Source organism: Cinclus cinclus, chromosome 13 (assembly GCF_963662255.1).
Source record: "Cinclus cinclus chromosome 13, bCinCin1.1, whole genome shotgun sequence".
In the NCBI taxonomy this organism is placed as follows: domain Eukaryota; kingdom Metazoa; phylum Chordata; class Aves; order Passeriformes; family Cinclidae; genus Cinclus; species Cinclus cinclus.
The window spans coordinates 17,205,537-17,223,169 of NC_085058.1; the positions used below are offsets into that span (position 1 = coordinate 17,205,537).

Genomic DNA, 17,633 nt, shown 5'->3' on the forward strand with positions numbered 1-17,633 from the left:
CCCCAGGGGTGGGCTGTGCCCGGTGAGATGTCCGAGACAGCAGTGCCTGGTGTGTGGGTGCCTGTCTGATGCGGGCTGGGTGCCTCCACACAATGGCTTCACAGTTATATCTGCACCGTCTGTGTCTGCTCACTCACATCATGTCCTGCAGCCCACAGAGGTGCCCAGATATTTATTTCATTCCCTTGCGTGTGCGTTTGCACCTCAGCTCTAGGTCGAAGGCGTTTATCTCTGCAAATGGACATTGCCTGCACAGGCGCTGCATAAATCCAGGGCTGTGTATTACAGATGTGCGACTGTTATTCAAATGTAAAACCAGCTACATCCACCTGTTAACTTTGTTTAGAAACCACTTTCACTAATGGCTTTTCTCGAACTTATTCAGCCCGTTACTCGAGTATAGGAGGCAATGGAGGGGAAAAATCCATATGAAACCCTGCTCACAGCCTCTCTTCGAGAGGACACTTTCCACACCTTGCCCAGACAGGGCTCCTATAGAGCGCTTATCTCTCGAATATATCTTTATACTAATGCATACTTAATTGGTCTGTCTTGACTGTCCATATAAAACAATTTAATTAGGGTGCTTTCTGCTTTGGAAAGAAAGAAAAAAAATCTGCCCAGCATTTATTGTATTTAGCACCAATACAGGCAGAAAATGTTGCACAAGTTTTTGGTTGAAAGAGCACCTATGTGTCCATTGAAGGGCGTTGATCCGAAAAGACAGAGAGGACAAGTAAAATCGATTTGAAGCAACCCTCTCTGTCCCTTTCACACCATTCAGACACTCCATTCCTTCTAAGACAAAGACCCAGCGCCTTGGGAATGCTGGCAAGGGAGGGGGGGGGAAAGGAGGAAAAAGGGAAAAAAGAGGTAAAAAAAAAAAAAAAGGAGAAAAGCTTCAATCCCCCCAAGCAAAAGGGAGAGCTCTGAAATTCCTTCATATTGCTGTTATTTACCCCCGAAGATATGTTCAAGTCCTGGATTTTCTTCAATTCGGCGTCTAACACTGCTGCTGCGAGGAATGTCCCTGGAAGGGGAGGAGGTAATTATGGCTATTAGTGCTGCGAGCCCAGCCGCAACCTTGGTCACTCGCAGGCTTTTAGGGTTAAAATAGCCCTCACCTCTGACCCCTGCGGAGCAAAGTTGTAGCTATTGCCACAAGTTGGGCCAAAGTTTTCAAATCCAGGGCTGGGCAGCACCGGAGGGGGCAAACTTCTCCCTGGAATTATTTTTGGTTGGATTTAAATCATCTTTAGTCTATTTAATTGCCTTTCCCTCCTCCTTTGGCCAAACAATCCCTTTCGGAGAGGTGGGGGGGATTTCAAAATGCCCTGCTCTCACTACCTTTCCCACTGCTCTTTCCATTTAGGTTTAATTTGGCAGATTGTTTTCAAGCATGAAAATGGTTATCATCAAACTGAATTACTGGGTCAGCCTTTCATCCAGAGATCTCGAGAATAAAAGGGGGGGGGGGGGGGGGGAGGCGGACAGGGGGCTCCCCCCTTTAGGCTTTCCCCGCCATGACCCGTTCAGCTTCACAAAAAAAAGGAGCATTTGGAAAAATGAAGAAAGGACAAAAAGCTTAGATATGTCTCCTGTGCTTTCTGCACACCTTCACGATCCTCCTCTGCAAGGGGAGATTTTGGAAGGGAGGACGGGCGGTGCTCAAACTGAGGAGGGGAGGGAGCCCACAGATGCAAGTACCCCTCTGGCAATAATAAAAATTCATTCAAGTGGGCTATGTCTCCATCTTCCATGTACTGATCAGACTTAACAAGAGTGGAAACTTGTGTAGACCATATTTATGGTATTAACAAGCAGTTAAAAGATTTATCCTTCTTCTGATCAATACTGTTCATACCCGCTCCATCCTCCCCACCCCCCGGGCCCTCCCCGAAGGCTGCAATGACAATCGCCTTCATACTTTTTCATCACCGATCGAGGTGGCAAAACCCTTTTGTAATTTTCATTAGCCCAGTAAACATGCAATTAACATGCAGCACTGTGGTTAACTTAATTCCTGTTTTAAGGCAAGGACAAGCAAGAAATGGAAGAGCGTTTGTTCCATTTGTCAAGTATGACACACTCCCTACCCTAACAGTTTCTTAAAATAAAAGCTCGGCTCCCCACCACCACGACCACCACCCCTCTTTCCAGAAACCCCCCACACTGATACACACACACACACAAAAAGGAGCAGGAATCCATTAGTTGGAGAGTATTCTCCTGCCAAAGGCGGTATAATGTATTCCAAATTTTCCCAAGCCCTCACTGTACTGGGGTCCCGTTCCCCCCACTCCCCCCCCTCCCATCCCAGGGAAGGGGGCTGACTCGCTGATATTTCTCGTGGGTGAAAGATTCAGCCTTTTCCTAATCATATTTTTTTTTAATAAAATAAAAACTAAACGTGCTTCCCATGACTAAAAGTTGCCATGTTTGTGAAGGGGGTGGGGAAAAATGTCTCCAAGGGTTTCAATTAGCAACAAATGATTATTGCAACGGATTTTTGGTAATGAAAAAATGTGGAGTACCTCTTTCGAGCTGGGATCTCAGGGGCAGTGAGAGAGAGAGAGAGGGGGAGAGGGAGAGAAGGAGAGAGAGAGAAAGAGATTGCTGATTAGCTCGGATTCTTTCCCAACTTGCTTTAGCGTGTGCTTGCGTTCCCTGCCGACCCTACACAGGACACTATATATTTTTTCCCCTTCGGTGCATGTGTTGATAGTCCAGCCTGTAGTTGTTTGCGGTTGGCTTTTTTTCCCTTTTCGTTTTTTTTTTTTCTTTTTCCTGCCGGGGAGGGGGAGGTGGGAAAGGGGGGGAGGGGGGGTTGAAATCCGTCGCATCCTACCCCCACAGTCATTAACTTAGGAGATTTCCCTCTCTTATTTTTTTTTCTCCCCAATTGGAAGGGTGGGTTGTGAATATTTTTCCTTTTTTTTTTTTTTTTTTTTTTTTTTTAAGTCTCGCCTTTCCAGCTCCAAACAAGGTGTAGCGAGACGCTCTTCCTTCTAAGGAATGAAATGAGACAAGGATCACTCAAAGACATCTCCTACCTTGGGCTTGGGGATTTTTTCTTAAAGGCAAGGCGCACATTCCTAAGCAGCTGTGTACAAAGCCCCCCCTGAAATCTTGTCTGTGTAAAGTTAGAGTGTGTTCAGGGTGTTTTTTTTTCCTCTCTCTCCCAAGGCTGATCGCTAATAATACATCGAAAGCACTTCCCTTTAGGTTGTGGGAAATCTATTCCCTTCACCTTGCTTCCTTTTTTCCCCCCCTGAAGGCTGTAACTTTACTTTTTTTTTCTCTCTCTCTCTTTTTTTTTTTTTTTTTTAAATCAGTTTGCACAATCGCTTAGATAAACACCAAGAAGGAGACTTCTCTTTAATTACCCAACGCACATCTTTCTGGGGGGCAAACAGCGGTCTGATTTTTTTTTTTTATTTGTTTGTTTCACCTGCCAAACTAAAGGAGAGGTAGAAAAAGGAAGATGCAAGCGATTTGGGACCTTGAACAAGGCAAATATGGTTTTGGTATGTTTACTTATAGTTTTTTTTCTTCTTCTTTGACACTTTTTTCGGGCAATGTGTTGTGATTCTTGTGTTTCTCTTTTAAGGAAAACAAAAAATCCAAAAAAGCAAATGTTAGCTAACGTGCGTCTTAAACGATCGTTTCTAAGGTTACGTGGGTTGCTCTAAGGAGGGGAAGAGGGGAGGGGGGCAGACCCAAGTATGTGTAATTGCAGCACCATCAGTTAGCACGTCCTTTAGCTAAATAAAGCAAAGCAGCAAACAAACAAACAAGCGAACAAACCCAACGACCGGACCCGGCTTGCAGGTCCGAGGCAAAGCTGCTCCGAGCCGTTTCCCCAGGAGCAGCGGCCGGGCGCTGCCGCCCCTGCCCGGCGCCGGGGCTGCTCGGGGGGGAGCGCGGACCGACCTGCTCCGGAGGGTGGGAGGGCAGGACGAGGCTCTTAACTTAAGTGATAGCTATTAAACTGCACGGGATCGCGTGGCCGTGTGCAGCTGGCAGCGTTTATTTTGGGGGGGAAGGAGGGAAAAAAAAAAAATAATAATAAATAAGGTCGGTGGTAAAGGTAGAGAGCCGAGATCCCCTCTCCCCCTCCGGTCCCTTCCCTGGCTAAGCAAGTACAATGGAAAGAAGCTGGAATATACTCACCATCCGAAGGTGTGGTTGGCAGTTCGGCTGAGGCTTTAGGCAATTATTTATCCTTTTTTTTTTTTTAAGTATTATTGCAAAAGACGTAGATCTGACTTTAAGCAGCAGAACTGTTTTGCTCTGACAACAGCAAGCGAGGCACGGATCCTCGTTAAAAAAAAAAATCACGAAACAGGATCTCTCCCCCCCCCCATCCCTTACCACTATCCCTTAAAAATACCTATTCGGCACAGCTCTCGCAGAAACCCTGATGCAGAAATCTTATAGTCCGGTCTAGGAGTGCCCAAGCCAATTAATTTTAAATCCTTAGGAATTAATCAGATTAAAATGTACAGAAGTTTCATTCTCGTATGCATACGTGAGCCAAAAGTCGTTTCCCTTTAAGAGATCCTTTTCTTTCAAAGTTGAATTTTAGGCAGATAAGAGACTTACACTAGGGGGCAGCCAGATACTGTACTTGCTCCAATCTTAAGCAATTTTTTTTCCTCTCTCACAGCATATGCTCTGATTTAGCACTGTAAATTTTTCAGAGGACCCAACTCTGACAGCCCCTGGTGATTTTCAAAGTACCACAAGCCAGTGGTTAAAAATTGCATTGACTTGGAAGTTCAGAGGCACACAATAGGAGCCACTTTCCCTATTCATGGAACTTCAGTGTGGTGGAAGAGAAAAACACACACATACTACATTGAGGGAGAAGAGGAATTCATTGAATTCTGTTAGACGTAACTGCTTTCCACTGAGTTCAGAGCGAAACTCGGTATTTGTTCGATGCTGTATTCATATTGCGATTTAATCTAGAAAGAATTAGAAGACTGTTAGGCAGCTTTCTGCCAGGAAAGCAGCTTCCCCCTCCTTCCTCCTCTTTTTTTGAAACCTTAAGATTTACATCGGCTCTATCCCCAACTCTATTTTAGCAAAATAAATCCTTCCACTCCCTCTCATTAAAATAAATTTACATCTGCAGTAAAATGGCAGGAGGGATGCGTTTGTTTATTTGGAAAACCAACACGGTCTCACTTTTAAACCAGAGCATTTCTATTGTCATTAGCCTCGGAGAAGGACAGTGGAGAATCTCCCCCTTCCTTGCGAGGCGCTCAGGTTTCGAGGATTATTTAGCGAAATTAGCTGCAGTTCATTTTTACATTCATCTCTTCTATCTCAACCCACTCGCAGGGGTGTTTTCAAATAAATAGCAAAGCATCTAATGGTGCTAATAGATAGTTATATCGTTGCATCCCTCGAAGAGCAAATAGTTAATCTGGGGCATTCTTCATTAATGCTTGAGCAATCAGCGTATACGGCGGCTTTTAAGCGTATATCAATGGTTTTTCATTTTTACGATCATACGTTCAAACTATTAATATTGTGCGTCCTGTTAAAACCGCTTTTTCTTCTTATTTCTGCGTTTGTTAGGACTGCGTTTATGGTTTTTCATATGGTGAATTAATCCTGTTTACTTTGTCAGATTCGAGACAGGAAAGGTTGGTGTTGGGTTTTGGCTTTTATTTTTTCCCTCAGGAAATTCAACATCAGCAACAATCTGTGACTGTTCTGCATTTTGAACCTCCACCTTCTCCTACCCTCCCTGAAAAGTGACCTGCTCCGCTCTGGGTAGTTTGGAAATCATAAGGGCAGTTGCCCACATTTTAACCAGGAAAGGTTGCTTTCCCACTTTCTGTCTTCCCAGTCCCTCCTGGTCACTGTTTCGGGCAAAGGTTATTTTTTTGCTCCGTGAGGATCAATGGGATCGCTGCAGCCTTGTCTTTGAAATTGAGTCGCAAAAACATCTTCGCCCGTGGGGTATGAACACACCAGGTTTCCAGGCAGGACACTCTCAAGTCGAGGCGCTTTTCACAACTTTCCAACCATCTCCGCACCTGCGGCTTTAGCCACACGTATTCTTTCTGCGGCAGAAGCGTGTGGGCATGTGGCAACGTGAAAACGTGTGTGTGAGGAGGTGAGGGGCAATTACTCCCTTACAGAGCTGTGCCCAGGTCTGCGTCCCCGCGGCCGTGCTTGGTGACCGGCGGGGATGTGAGCGCTCACAGTCGCGTGTGTTGGCGGAGGAGGAATGGTCCGGCCAGGCATTTATCTGTCTATGTTAACATGGTTTTTTATTTTTTCTCTCCGTCCCTTCGCTTGTTCGAGTGTCTTTTGGCCATTTTCACCGGGAGACGGACTCGAGTCCCCGCTTCGCCGGCCCCTAGCCCCATTCAGGGGGAAATAAACACGTCCCCGTGCTTGGCTCTGTTACGTGCTGGCGGTACAGCACGGAGGTCGCGTCACTGTGTCGGGGTACGTGTGGCCACGAAACCCCCGAACCCGCAAAACCCCGAAATAAAGTTAAAGGGGTTGAGCCGAGCCACGCCGCGGCGATGCCGTGCGAAAGGCACGGCTGTCAGGCTCTGCGGAGGGGCGCGCCGGGCTCCGGCGGCGTGTGGAGCGGAGCCGCGGTCCCCTCGCTTCGGGGCGAGCGGCAGCGAGGAGCGGTCGGGCGGAGCGGCGGAGCCCCCGCGCCCCGCCGGGGCCGGGCTGTGCGAGCGGCCGGTCCCGGAGCGCCGGGCGCGGGCGCGCCCGGCTCGGCGCAGCCCGGCCCGGCTCGGCGCAGCCCGGCCCGGCTCGGCGCGGCTCCGTGGGCGGCGGGACACGGGGCGACCACGGAGAGCGCAGGTGCCCGGAGCGGGATTAGGGGAATCCGCCGCGAGACCCCCGGCGGGCGCCATCCCGCACCGCGCTCCCCCACCGCTTTCGGGGAACGCGCGGTCGCCCCTTCCCCACGGCGGCGGCAGCGCCGGGGCTCGGCTTTACTTTATTCCGCGGAGTTTCACCTCGGTTCGGCGCCTGCCTTCCGCTTCGCACCCGCCGCCCCCCCTCCGACCCTCGGGGCCGCGCCCCGGAGGGCAGCCCCAGGTGAGGCGGCGGCGGCGGCGGCAGCAGCAGCGCCTCGCTCCGCACGCCGGGCTCGCCTTAACCCCTGGCCCCGGCGGGCGGAGGGCGCGGGGCGGAGGGCGCGGGGCGGCGGGCGGCGCTGGGACCGCGCGGGCGGCGGAGGCCGCCATGGCGGGCAGCGCAAGGGCGGCGCGGCCCAATGAGGGCCGGGGGGCGGGGCGCGCGCTCCTGGCCACTCAGGCGCCGGCCCGGTTGCCTTATAAGGCGCGCGGTCGCCATGGCGACGCGCGCTGAGTTGCAGCAGCCGTGTCAAAGTTCACTCTCCCGCCAGCGGGGCGAGCGGCCGGCGGGGAGCGCGCTCGCCGCTCCTCGGCCCACACGCCGCCCGCACCGCCCGCCCGCCCGCCCCGCCCCGCGCCGCCCCTCCCCGCCGCCGCGAGGGGAGGGGAGCGGGGGGGAGCCCCTTGCTTCTTTTTATTTTGGGGCGGGGGGGGGGGTGGGGGGGGAAGCGCTGGCGCGCTCTCCCCGTGGTGATTTTTTTTTTTTTTTTCCCCTCCTCCCTCCCTCCCTCCCTCCCTCCCCGGCTGAGGAGCGATGCTGCGCGCTGGGTTATGATCCTTCCCTCTCTCTCTCTCCCTCCTCCTCCTCCTCCTCCTCCTCTCCTCCTCCTCCTCCTCCTCCTCCTCCTCCTCCCGCTCCCCTCTTTTATCATCCTGGCTGGCTGGGCGCTGCTGCGCTGGCGAGTTGACTCCTTCCCTCCCCCCCGCCCCGCGGCCCCCCTCCCCCTGCCCGCGCCGTGAGCACCGGCGGCGCGGAGGCGAGAGCCCACTTGCGAGGCGGCAGAAGCAGCATAAGGCAGCGCGGCGGCGGCGGCAGCGGCGGCGGGAGCGGCGGCGGCGGGAGCGGCGGCAGCAGCACCCGAGCGGCGGCGGGAGCGGGAGCGGCGGCGGGGACGCGGCGCGGCGGGAGCGGCGAACCGGCGGAACGGGGCAGAGCGGAGCAGAGCGGCGGCGCCGGAGAGGAGGAGGAACAAATAAACAATCATAATAATAATTCATAATAATCGTAATCGTAACGATAATAAGAATTTTTTTATAAAATCAAAAAAAAAAAAAAAGAGAGAGAGCGAGGAGGAGGAGGAGGAGAAAAAAAAAAGCCAACAGCCCCCCCACACCCCCGAGCCCAAAAGAGGGAGCGAGAGAGAGCAAGAGCGCAGCGGCCGGGCGGAGCGGCGGAGAGGAAGAATTAAAGCGAGCGAAGGAGGGAGGAGAGACAGAGCTGAGAGAGAGGAGGAAAGAGGAGGAGGAGGAAAAAAAAAAGCCCACAAAAACAAAGCGATCGCAGTTGATGTTGCTGCTGCAAGCTGGACTTCCAAAAACTACGGCGAGACCGACCGCTCTCCGCGCCGAGAAGAGTCTCCTCCGCTGTGCGTGTTTTTTTCCGCTGTGTGTGTAATCTTTAACCTTTTATTCATTCTTATTTTGATGGCTTTCCTGAATGGCTGACTGCGAGCTTCCCTGGACCTGGCCCCCAGACACCCGCCTCTCCTCCTTCAACTACTCTGCTGCAGATCAGCTCTAAGAGAGAGAGAGGGAGATCTTTGAAGAGATTTTTTTTTTTTTCTCCTCTCTCTCTCTCTCTCTCCCCCTCTCTCCCCCACCCCCACCACCCCTTTACTTTGCTCTCCTGGAGCCCAGACAATCGACTCGCACCTCGCCCCCCCGCACACACACCTCCATCGCCCCGTGCTTCTTCACCTTCGCCGGTACCGGGAGATCCCCCCCACCCCGACCCTCCTGAAAAAAAAAAAAAAAAAAAAAAAAGGGGCAAAACAACAAAAGAGAGAGAGGGAAAGAGAGAGAGAGAGGGGAGGACAAAAAAATAAAAAGACTGCTGCAAAGCTGATCTGAAAAGCAAAGCAAACAAACTTTGAAAATAAAGGGGGAACAGGAAGTTTGGCAACGGTGTCCAATAGATATGGCAATGGTAGTCGGTGCGTGGCGAGACCCCCAGGACGATGTGCCCGGAGCTCAGGGAACGCAGCCTTCGCAAGCCCCGCCGGTGCAGGGACCCCCGGCCGGGGCCCCGCACACCCCACAGACCCCGGGGCCCGGGGGCCCTCCCAGTACGCCAGCCCAGACCAACCCGCCGAGCCAGCAGAACCAAGGAGACAAGCAGCAGCAGCAGCAGCACATTGAATGTGTGGTTTGTGGGGACAAGTCTAGTGGCAAACATTATGGCCAGTTTACCTGCGAGGGTTGCAAGAGTTTCTTCAAGCGGAGTGTAAGGAGGAATCTCAGCTACACTTGTCGTGCCAACAGGAACTGTCCCATTGACCAGCACCACCGCAATCAGTGTCAGTACTGCCGCCTCAAAAAATGCCTCAAAGTTGGCATGAGACGGGAAGGTATTGGGATTTCATTTGTTTTGCAAAATTTTTTTTTTCACTCGCTGCGTTTTGGGGTTTGTTTGTTTTTTCTTTTTTATTATTTTTAAATAATATATATAATTACTCTTAGCATTTTTAACCTTCCTCTCCAAACCCCAAACCCAACCAGAACCTTTCCTCCCCCCCACCCACCCCCCTCGAATAAACCAGCCAGAAACTTTCTCGTAATGAAAGAAAGCGGTGTTGGGGAGGGTGGGCAGGGAGGCAGGGGCTCTCGCATGCTTTCTCCTGCACTCGTAATTGATTTGTGTTTGTTTTGATTTTGCTGATGGAGGTTTATTGAAAGTGGATTTTTAGTTTCACGCTGCTTAGGAGCGAGATGATGATTCTGACGTGTGGTTACTTTTCCTTCGTGTTTCCTCCTGCATGCTCAGCCTTAGCCCCTGTCCCCCGAGCAGCCCTGTGTGTGTATGTGTGTGTCTGTGCGTGTGTGTACACACACGCACGGAGCCTCCTGAGATGCACACATACGCACACGCACATATGTATATATACATACATATACATATGTAAATGTATACATATATATATCCTCCAGCACCCTGCCTTAGATTACAATTTTACACAGGCGGTTCAAATTACTATTACAATGGGACTCACCCTACCGAGGCTCTACAGCACTCCACTGTGGATTCCCATCCGGATTTTTCCTCCTTTAAAAATATATATATACACACACACACACACACACACACATCTCCACGCGTGTGAGTGTGTATATACACAGTGCCGTGTGCCTGCCTTTCCTGGTTGTTATTACCTCACTTTTCTCTTCTTCCTCTTATTTTCTTGTTCCTCCGGGAGAGGCAGGAAGGGGTAGAAGGGATGGAGTGGGGGGTGTAAGGAGCCGTCCAGAAGTAAGTGTGGGGTGCTCGGATCTCTGCAAGTGGAGTCTTTGTGATATAAAATTAGACGGGAAATGTGAGCCTGCAGTTTTCCAGTGCGTGCTCTGTGTCTGGACGCTGCTATGTAGGTTAAGGGTGAGGGGGCTTGGGACTCGCCGGGCTCCTCTCTTTGTGTTTCTGCAAGAGTAACTAACCTTGGAATACAGGCGATAACAAATATAAATCAATCACATTTTTAGGCGTTCTCCCTTCTTGTCGTCTCTCTGCCTCTGAGCCCTTTTTCTCTCTCCTTTTTCTCTCGCTGTCACCGTGTAAATTTATTAACAAAATGAAAGGCCCACTTTCCATGGGCAGCGGGGGAAGGTGCCTTTGGATAATGCCCTCAGCCTCGCCAGGGGACCTGCCGGGGATGTTGTGGGGTGATTTTGCCTCCTTTGGTATTTTTTACGAGAGGGGGTGATATATAATGCCAGCAGCAACAATGTATTCAGTGGGCGAGAAACGCGTGTGGGACCAGAGCCGGGGATTTCGAACTGAAGTGTTTCTTCCTTCTCCCCTCCTCCCTCCCCATCCCGCTCCCCCAGCCTCAAATCAATGAGCTGGTTTAGGTGTAACGGAGAAAAAACACACAAAGACGTATCCTGCATCTCTTGAAGGAGGGGGTGGCAGTGCAGGGGAGGGGGGATAACTGGACTGTGGTGTGTTTTGGGAAGTGAGGAGCTGGGCTCCCGCAGCAGCCCTGGCCGAGCCCACAGCGTCCCTGAGCTTTTATTGTTGCTTTGACTTGACCCGAGAACTGCGGAGCCTTAGAGCGGGGCTGGGGCTGAACTCTGGCCGGGAAAATGCATGTTCCCCCCGAAGCTGGCCGGGTCCGGGGTCACACAGGCACGCACAAGCACACAAAGCAGGCTGTATTTGAACCGATGGTCGCAATTCAGATATTAATAGCTGTAGTTTCTTCTTTATTTACTGCAGCGGTCCAGAGGGGCAGAATGCCACCCACACAGCCAACTCATGGTCAGTTCGCCTTGACAAATGGGGACCCTCTCAACTGCCATTCCTACCTATCCGGATATATCTCCCTTCTTCTGAGAGCAGAGCCCTACCCCACCTCCCGCTTTGGCAGTCAGTGCATGCAACCCAACAACATCATGGGCATCGAGAACATTTGTGAACTGGCAGCTAGGATGCTCTTCAGCGCGGTGGAGTGGGCCAGGAATATCCCCTTCTTCCCAGACCTCCAGATCACAGACCAGGTGGCCCTCCTGAGGCTGACCTGGAGCGAGTTATTTGTCCTCAACGCTGCCCAGTGCTCCATGCCCCTCCACGTAGCTCCGCTCCTGGCAGCTGCTGGCCTGCACGCTTCGCCAATGTCTGCTGACCGAGTGGTCGCCTTTATGGACCACATACGAATCTTCCAAGAGCAAGTAGAAAAACTGAAAGCATTGCATGTCGACTCTGCAGAATATAGCTGTTTAAAGGCCATAGTCCTCTTCACCTCAGGTAGGCGGCATTTCTTTGCTCATTTTTTTTTTCCTCCTTCCCCGGATCCCCCTTGAGAACTGTTTGCTCTTGCAAAGTGTTATTGCCTGCACCCCATCCCCACTCCCTGCCCCCCGAGAACCAGCGCGGTCTCTTTTCCTTTTAGGAAGCGGTGCCCTGCGTTCTCCCCTTCAGGGCCTCGGATCCGAGCATCCCATCTTCCAGGGAGTGCAAATCAGAAAAAAAAAATAAAATAAAAATAGAACGCATACACACACAATTTTATTTATATAAAAAAGAGGAAAAAAAATAACAGACAGCCAAAATATAGCCCAACTCTAGCTGAATAATGCTGGGGACTGGGAAAGAAGGGGCCCGGGAAGAGGCACTCATTCACCACGAGAGACTGCGCTGTTCCCATTGAAAATAATATTTTATTTAACAGTATAGCTCTAGGTTGTTGCATTTAATGACACGCATCCGAACAGCAGCAAAATCTGTTTGATGTTGTTAAATACAAGTCGTCCTATCAGTGAAATCACTTTAAAAAGAGGATCATTTTATGGGCAGTCAGGAAGGGAAAAAAGCCCTGCAGGATTAAAAATTGAATTAAAAAAAAAAAAGTTAAATGTGCAAATCTGAGTTTAAAATATGTTCCCTGCCATCCCATAAAATAAAATAAATCAACTTTGCAAAGAGCTGTCTCTGATTTAAACAGAATGTGGCAGTGAGCAGTTCTGTGTCATTTAAGCCAAGGGGAAAAGTTTGCATTTGTACCCAGCAGGAACTGCATAGTCCAAAGCGAGTAGCGGGTGCGAAAAGATCATTACCATAAGTAGACAGGGATAGTATGGAAAAGTAAGAGGAGGCTGAAGCTGCCGCTCCGCAGTGTAATTCCGGGGTGGCACAGCCATGACTCTCCCGAGGAAAAGACCTCGAGGTGTTTCTTAGATAATCAAAGGGGGGGGGGGGGGGGGGGGGTGGAAATATGTGTCAACTTTTGCTGCCTAGAAATAGTGCATGAGTTATAAAGCAATAATTGAGTGCGTTGTGAAATCTAATTAGCTTGCACTAGAGTTTAACCTGGGTGAGTAATAATCCTGATATTAACTCTGGAGGCTAAATTTTTTTTTTTTTTCTTCTGAGGGGAAAAAAAAAAAATCTGCTCGCTAATTTGTGCAATACGTTATCTCAGATCACTAACTTTGAGGCTGCACCGGCAACCCAGTGTGCTGGAGCCCTCGAAGTTTTGGGATTAAATTTAAAAATACATATATTTCGCCTGTAACTCATTTGGACTCTTGGGAAAGTGGCCACGCGATAAACATATGAATGGAAGCAGGACCTGCAAAATAATTACTCATCAGAGTTTTTTAAAGCCTGATATCAGGAAACAGGAAAAAAATGTAGTTTATGTGGGAAAAGAAGGGCTCACAATCCATTCCTTGTTGTGTTAAAGGGGGTCTGGGGAACGAAGTCATTTTCTGGACTTTGTCCAGGTTCTGGGTCGTGACCTAAACTTCCTTTTATATATTATTGCTTTACACATAAAAAACTTCTCCTTTTTTTTTTTTTTCCTCCACCCCCACCCCCCCCCAGATTACTCGTGCTAAATCCTAAGGTGATCAATGAGCAGGGCGCTTCTAGCCATAGGGAGACAGGGATCCCGAGTGGGAAGGGGTGTCCGTGGGGAGCTTATTTTATTTTTCTATCGTTTGTCTAGGATGCATTTTCCTCTCCCTCGCTCAGCGAGGATCCCACACATGCTCACATCCCTCCCCAGCCCCTGCCCAGCTCACACCCACACCAAGGAGTTTATTTCCAATCCTGCCTTTTCTCCCAAATCACTTTTTTTTTTTTTTTGAGCCTTCTGAGAAAACAATCGTCCGATCCTGTCGTAACTGTTTAATTTATGACTATTTTCAAAATGGGAGGCCTGGCGTGTAAATTGCCTCCCAACTAGATAAACGTTTCTTGTTATCTGATTCTGGGGAAGACAGCCGCATGCAAAAAAATATAGGGTGATGCTTGCAGCTTCTGCAGCACCCCAATAACCCTCCCTGATGTAAAGCAGATGCACATAGATGCATATAATGTTTGCTGCAGCCTCTTTTAAGAGGGAGGGGGGAAAAATCTGGGTTCTAATGACTCGCAGAATATGCATGTGTTAGCCCTGTGCCTAGGAAAGCCACAGGGAGGTCAGGTCACAACCTGTGCTCTTTCAGCACAGACGTCTCTGATTTAAAGGGAACTTATTGTATTTTAGCGTATCAGGAAAAAAAAAAAGGAAAAAAAAAAGAAAAAAATGTCCAGACCCTATCAGGGAGTTTTCTTCTTGTAAGGGCCTTTAGGTTTAAAAAGAAGAAGAAGAGGAAAAAAAAAAAGAGGGGGGAGTGGAGGGGGGGAAGAAAGAAAGAGAAAAGAAAAGAGGGGGGAAAAGAAACAGCTCAAATGAACAGAGAGATCACAGTTTGCATGGCTGCCTCTGAATAGGCTAAACTGACAAGATCAGTTTTAAAGGGCCACTTAAATCAGTTTCAAAGACTGAAGAAAAACGCGTTGTCTTCTTTGGGGGAGAATCTGTTGCTCGATCCGGGGCGCCATTATCTTTGGCTGGGCCAGTTTTTTATTATTATTATGATTTCTATCACTATGTGTAGTATTCCTTTTCATCGCAGGGTTAGGCTATCCCCAATTATTTTCCAGGGAGGGGGGGTGTGGAGAAATAGTGGCTCCCTTTCCCCCCCTTTTGACTCAAGCCTTCCCTGCCCCCCCCAGCCTTTCCCCCAAAAAATACAGATATATGAAATTAGGCTTGGCCAGCAGCTTCTTGCCAACCCCTCAGGTCTGTCGTGCCATTAGAAATCTCGACTCTGAGAGCTGTGCTCAGTCCTAAAGGAGACCCTCTAGAAGAGAGAGAGATACAAACACACACACAAGCACAGAGAGATTGTCCCTTTTGGTAAAACCCACTTAAACTCTGGGGGGCGAGGTGATGGCGCACGATCGACTCTTAAACCTAGACATTAAAAAAAAATTAAAATTAATTTAAAAAAAAAAAAAAAACACAAACCACCAAAACCTTTTTAATCTGATGATTGCTTTCTTTTTTTTTTCTTTTCTTTCTTTTTTTTTTTTTTTTTTTTTTTTTAATACACTTTCTTCTAGATGCCTGTGGTCTCTCTGATGTAGCCCATGTTGAAAGTTTACAGGAGAAGTCACAGTGTGCTTTGGAAGAGTATGTTAGGAGCCAGTATCCCAACCAGCCAACACGATTCGGGAAGCTATTACTACGTCTCCCCTCCCTTCGCACTGTCTCCTCTTCTGTCATAGAGCAATTGTTTTTCGTCCGTTTGGTAGGTAAAACCCCCATAGAAACCCTAATCAGGGATATGTTACTGTCTGGCAGCAGTTTTAACTGGCCTTACATGTCCATTCAATAAAACATTCGAGACAGAGGAAAAAAAAAAAAAAAAGACGAAAATTTAAAAAAAAAATAAAATTCGGAATTGTGAAGGGAGATGAGAGTGAAAGGAAAGCATATGACATTTGGGTTCTGGTTGTTTCTTAAATTTCCTTCTGCTAAGAAAGGATGTAAAAGGATGTTACAAGTTTGCTAAGAGAAGACAGGAAAAAAATAATGGACTGTGAATTAAAAAAAAGAGACTGTCAAATGAACTTTTACAGAATGCATTAAAACTCCCGTGTTGTTCAGAAAAAAAAACTTGCTACTTATCATTTTTTTTTTTGTAAAATATAAAAAAGAGGGAAAGAAAAAAGAAAGAAGAAGAAAAGAAACGATGGTGGGCTTTTTCTTTTTTTCTTTTTTCTTCTTTTTTTTCTTTTTTTGGGGGTAAACTTTTTAAAAAATCTCGCTTAAAGTGCATTTAAAGGAAATTTGGAGTAAATTAGCAGAACGGAAGAAAGTAAGTCTTTTTTTTCCAAATTATTAATTGTCCTATGTGTCTATGTACCTATAGCTGTTCTTTTTTGTATTTTTCTGGTTTCAAACCAGTTTATTCTGTGGTTCTATAATAATTTTTGATATAACCTTGGCTTCTTTAAAAAAAAAAATAAACTGTGTATCCTTAAAATATATGTTCTGAAAGAATTAAAACTGAGTCCACGGAAGTATCATAGGAAGAAAGGAAAAGAGAGAAAAAAAAAACCCCTCAACAACACAATGATGGAAGCGCACTTAAGGTGGTGACCCAAAATCTAGCTTGAAGCTGAGAGAGCTATAATTATATAGACCCGAATGAACCACACGTGTCATATAACTCCCCCCAAATCTAGGTTTTTTGATATTTCGGACAGAAAATGAACTGTGGGGATTTATTATAGGTAGAAGGATTTTGTGTCCAAGACACACTACGGTTTTGATTTAAAAAAAAAAAAAAACAACAAAAAAAAAAACAAACAAAAAAAAACAAGCAAACAAGCAAAGTGAACTTTTGTAATTTGAATTGGGTTCCACATAGTTCATCATGAATTGTTATTAAACTCCTCTATCTGTTTGTATATTTGCAAGCCCTTTGTATTATAATAATTGTTGATATTTTCCCTTTTTAAAAAATACCATTGAAATCAGCATGACAAAATAACACTGTTGGCACTTATAGATAACGTGATTGATTCAGTATCTTAGAGTTTACAGTTTTGTGTTTAAAAAAACTGAAGGTTTTTTTTTTTAAGTGCAACATTTCTGTATACTGTAAAAGTTATAATAACTGAACTGTTTGGTCGAGTCTTTGTGTGTTATATTCCAAGGAAAATTGAAAGTATTCAGAAATTAAAATATTATTTGATATCTGAAACTTGTTTGGCTGTCATAAATGTCTTTCAGAAACCACATTACTTCTCTATAGTTTGCAGTCGTTTAAGTCCATAGGCGATTGATTTGTTTACTTGTCACAGTAAGTTTGTAGCAGATGTATTGTAGTGTATTTACCTGTTTAATTCCGGGATGGGGGTGGAAGACTTAAGTTCGTGGTTTATCTCTGGTTTTAGGAAGTACTATGCTGAAATGGTAAACCATCAACCCCCACTCATCTAATCCTCCTGTTAATTAAAAATGGATTTTCTGGGGAAAAAAAAAAAAAGGCCCTTATTTTTGTCACACTTAAGTGCCTGCGTAGGAAAGGTATTGTTGTGAAAAAGTATTAGAAATCTGGAGATCAGTATCTATTTTATGATCAAAATGGGGCGAAAAATCTTTTGTAAATGTCTGACATACGCGCACAAGATCATTCAAGCAAGGTAATAGCAGTATTGTAAATATAGGTCAGTTGTTTGCAATGAGTTTTCCTTAAGTATGTGTGATTTTTTATAATACTCCGTAGTTGCCATCTATCGTTGTCATTGAGAGGTCTTCAAATGGAGTGGCTTTAGCTTCTAGCACTGAGGAGTCGGTTTTTAATGTATATACACTCTCAAGTGGATTTCTTTTTTTTGGGGGGGGGGGTTGTTTGTTTTGCTTTTTTTGGGGGGGTTTTTTTGGTTCTTTTTTTTGTTTGTTTGTTTATTTTTATACCTTAGACTGTGAAAGCATGACCGCAGGTCATCTCTCTGTTTTACATATGGGATGTATGTCTGTGTGTATGCTGGCACACAGACACGCGTGGGCGTCCATGGCTGTCCCCTGTGGAGGCTCAGGGCCCTCTCCTGCAGCCCTGGCACGGGCACAGCTCCCACCGGGAGTGGGACCTGCCCGGGCGGCTGGCACAGGACCGGACACACCACTGGGGAGCTGAGTGCTAGCCCCAGCAGGCAAAAAAAAAAAAAAAAAAAAA

The 17,633-nt window shown here is 47.6% G+C and overlaps 1 protein-coding gene across 3 annotated transcripts; it reads left to right on the forward strand.

Moving 5' to 3' along the window:
• The first annotated feature begins 2,482 nt into the window (after window positions 1–2,482).
• NR2F2 (nuclear receptor subfamily 2 group F member 2) lies at window positions 2,483–16,426 on the forward strand. 3 transcript variants are annotated; one of them, XM_062501111.1, is made up of 3 exons: window positions 2,483–3,527; window positions 11,335–11,862; window positions 15,010–16,426. In XM_062501111.1, the coding sequence occupies exons 1-3, from the start codon at window positions 3,485–3,487 to the stop codon at window positions 15,282–15,284; spliced, it is 846 nt and encodes a 281-aa protein (XP_062357095.1). In that variant the 5' UTR covers window positions 2,483–3,484; the 3' UTR covers window positions 15,285–16,426. The 3 variants fall into 3 exon arrangements, with proteins under 3 accessions (XP_062357095.1, XP_062357093.1, XP_062357094.1); XM_062501109.1 differs by lacking the exon at window positions 2,483–3,527 and adding an exon at window positions 8,926–9,472 and having other exon boundaries at window positions 11,314–11,862; XM_062501110.1 differs by lacking the exon at window positions 2,483–3,527 and adding an exon at window positions 8,926–9,472.
• Window positions 16,427–17,633: the final 1,207 nt, after the last annotated feature.

Excerpts from the sequence above, each read along its gene's own strand:
- NR2F2 (XM_062501109.1), top strand. The coding sequence starts at position 9,043 with ATGGCAATGGTAGTCGGTGCGTGGCGAGACCCCCAGGACGATGTGCCC. Across the intron at positions 9,473-11,313 it reads AGTTGGCATGAGACGGGAAG|TTTCTTCTTTATTTACTGCA; the intron begins GTATTGGGATTT and ends TAATAGCTGTAG. Across the intron at positions 11,863-15,009 it reads CATAGTCCTCTTCACCTCAG|ATGCCTGTGGTCTCTCTGAT; the intron begins GTAGGCGGCATT and ends ACTTTCTTCTAG.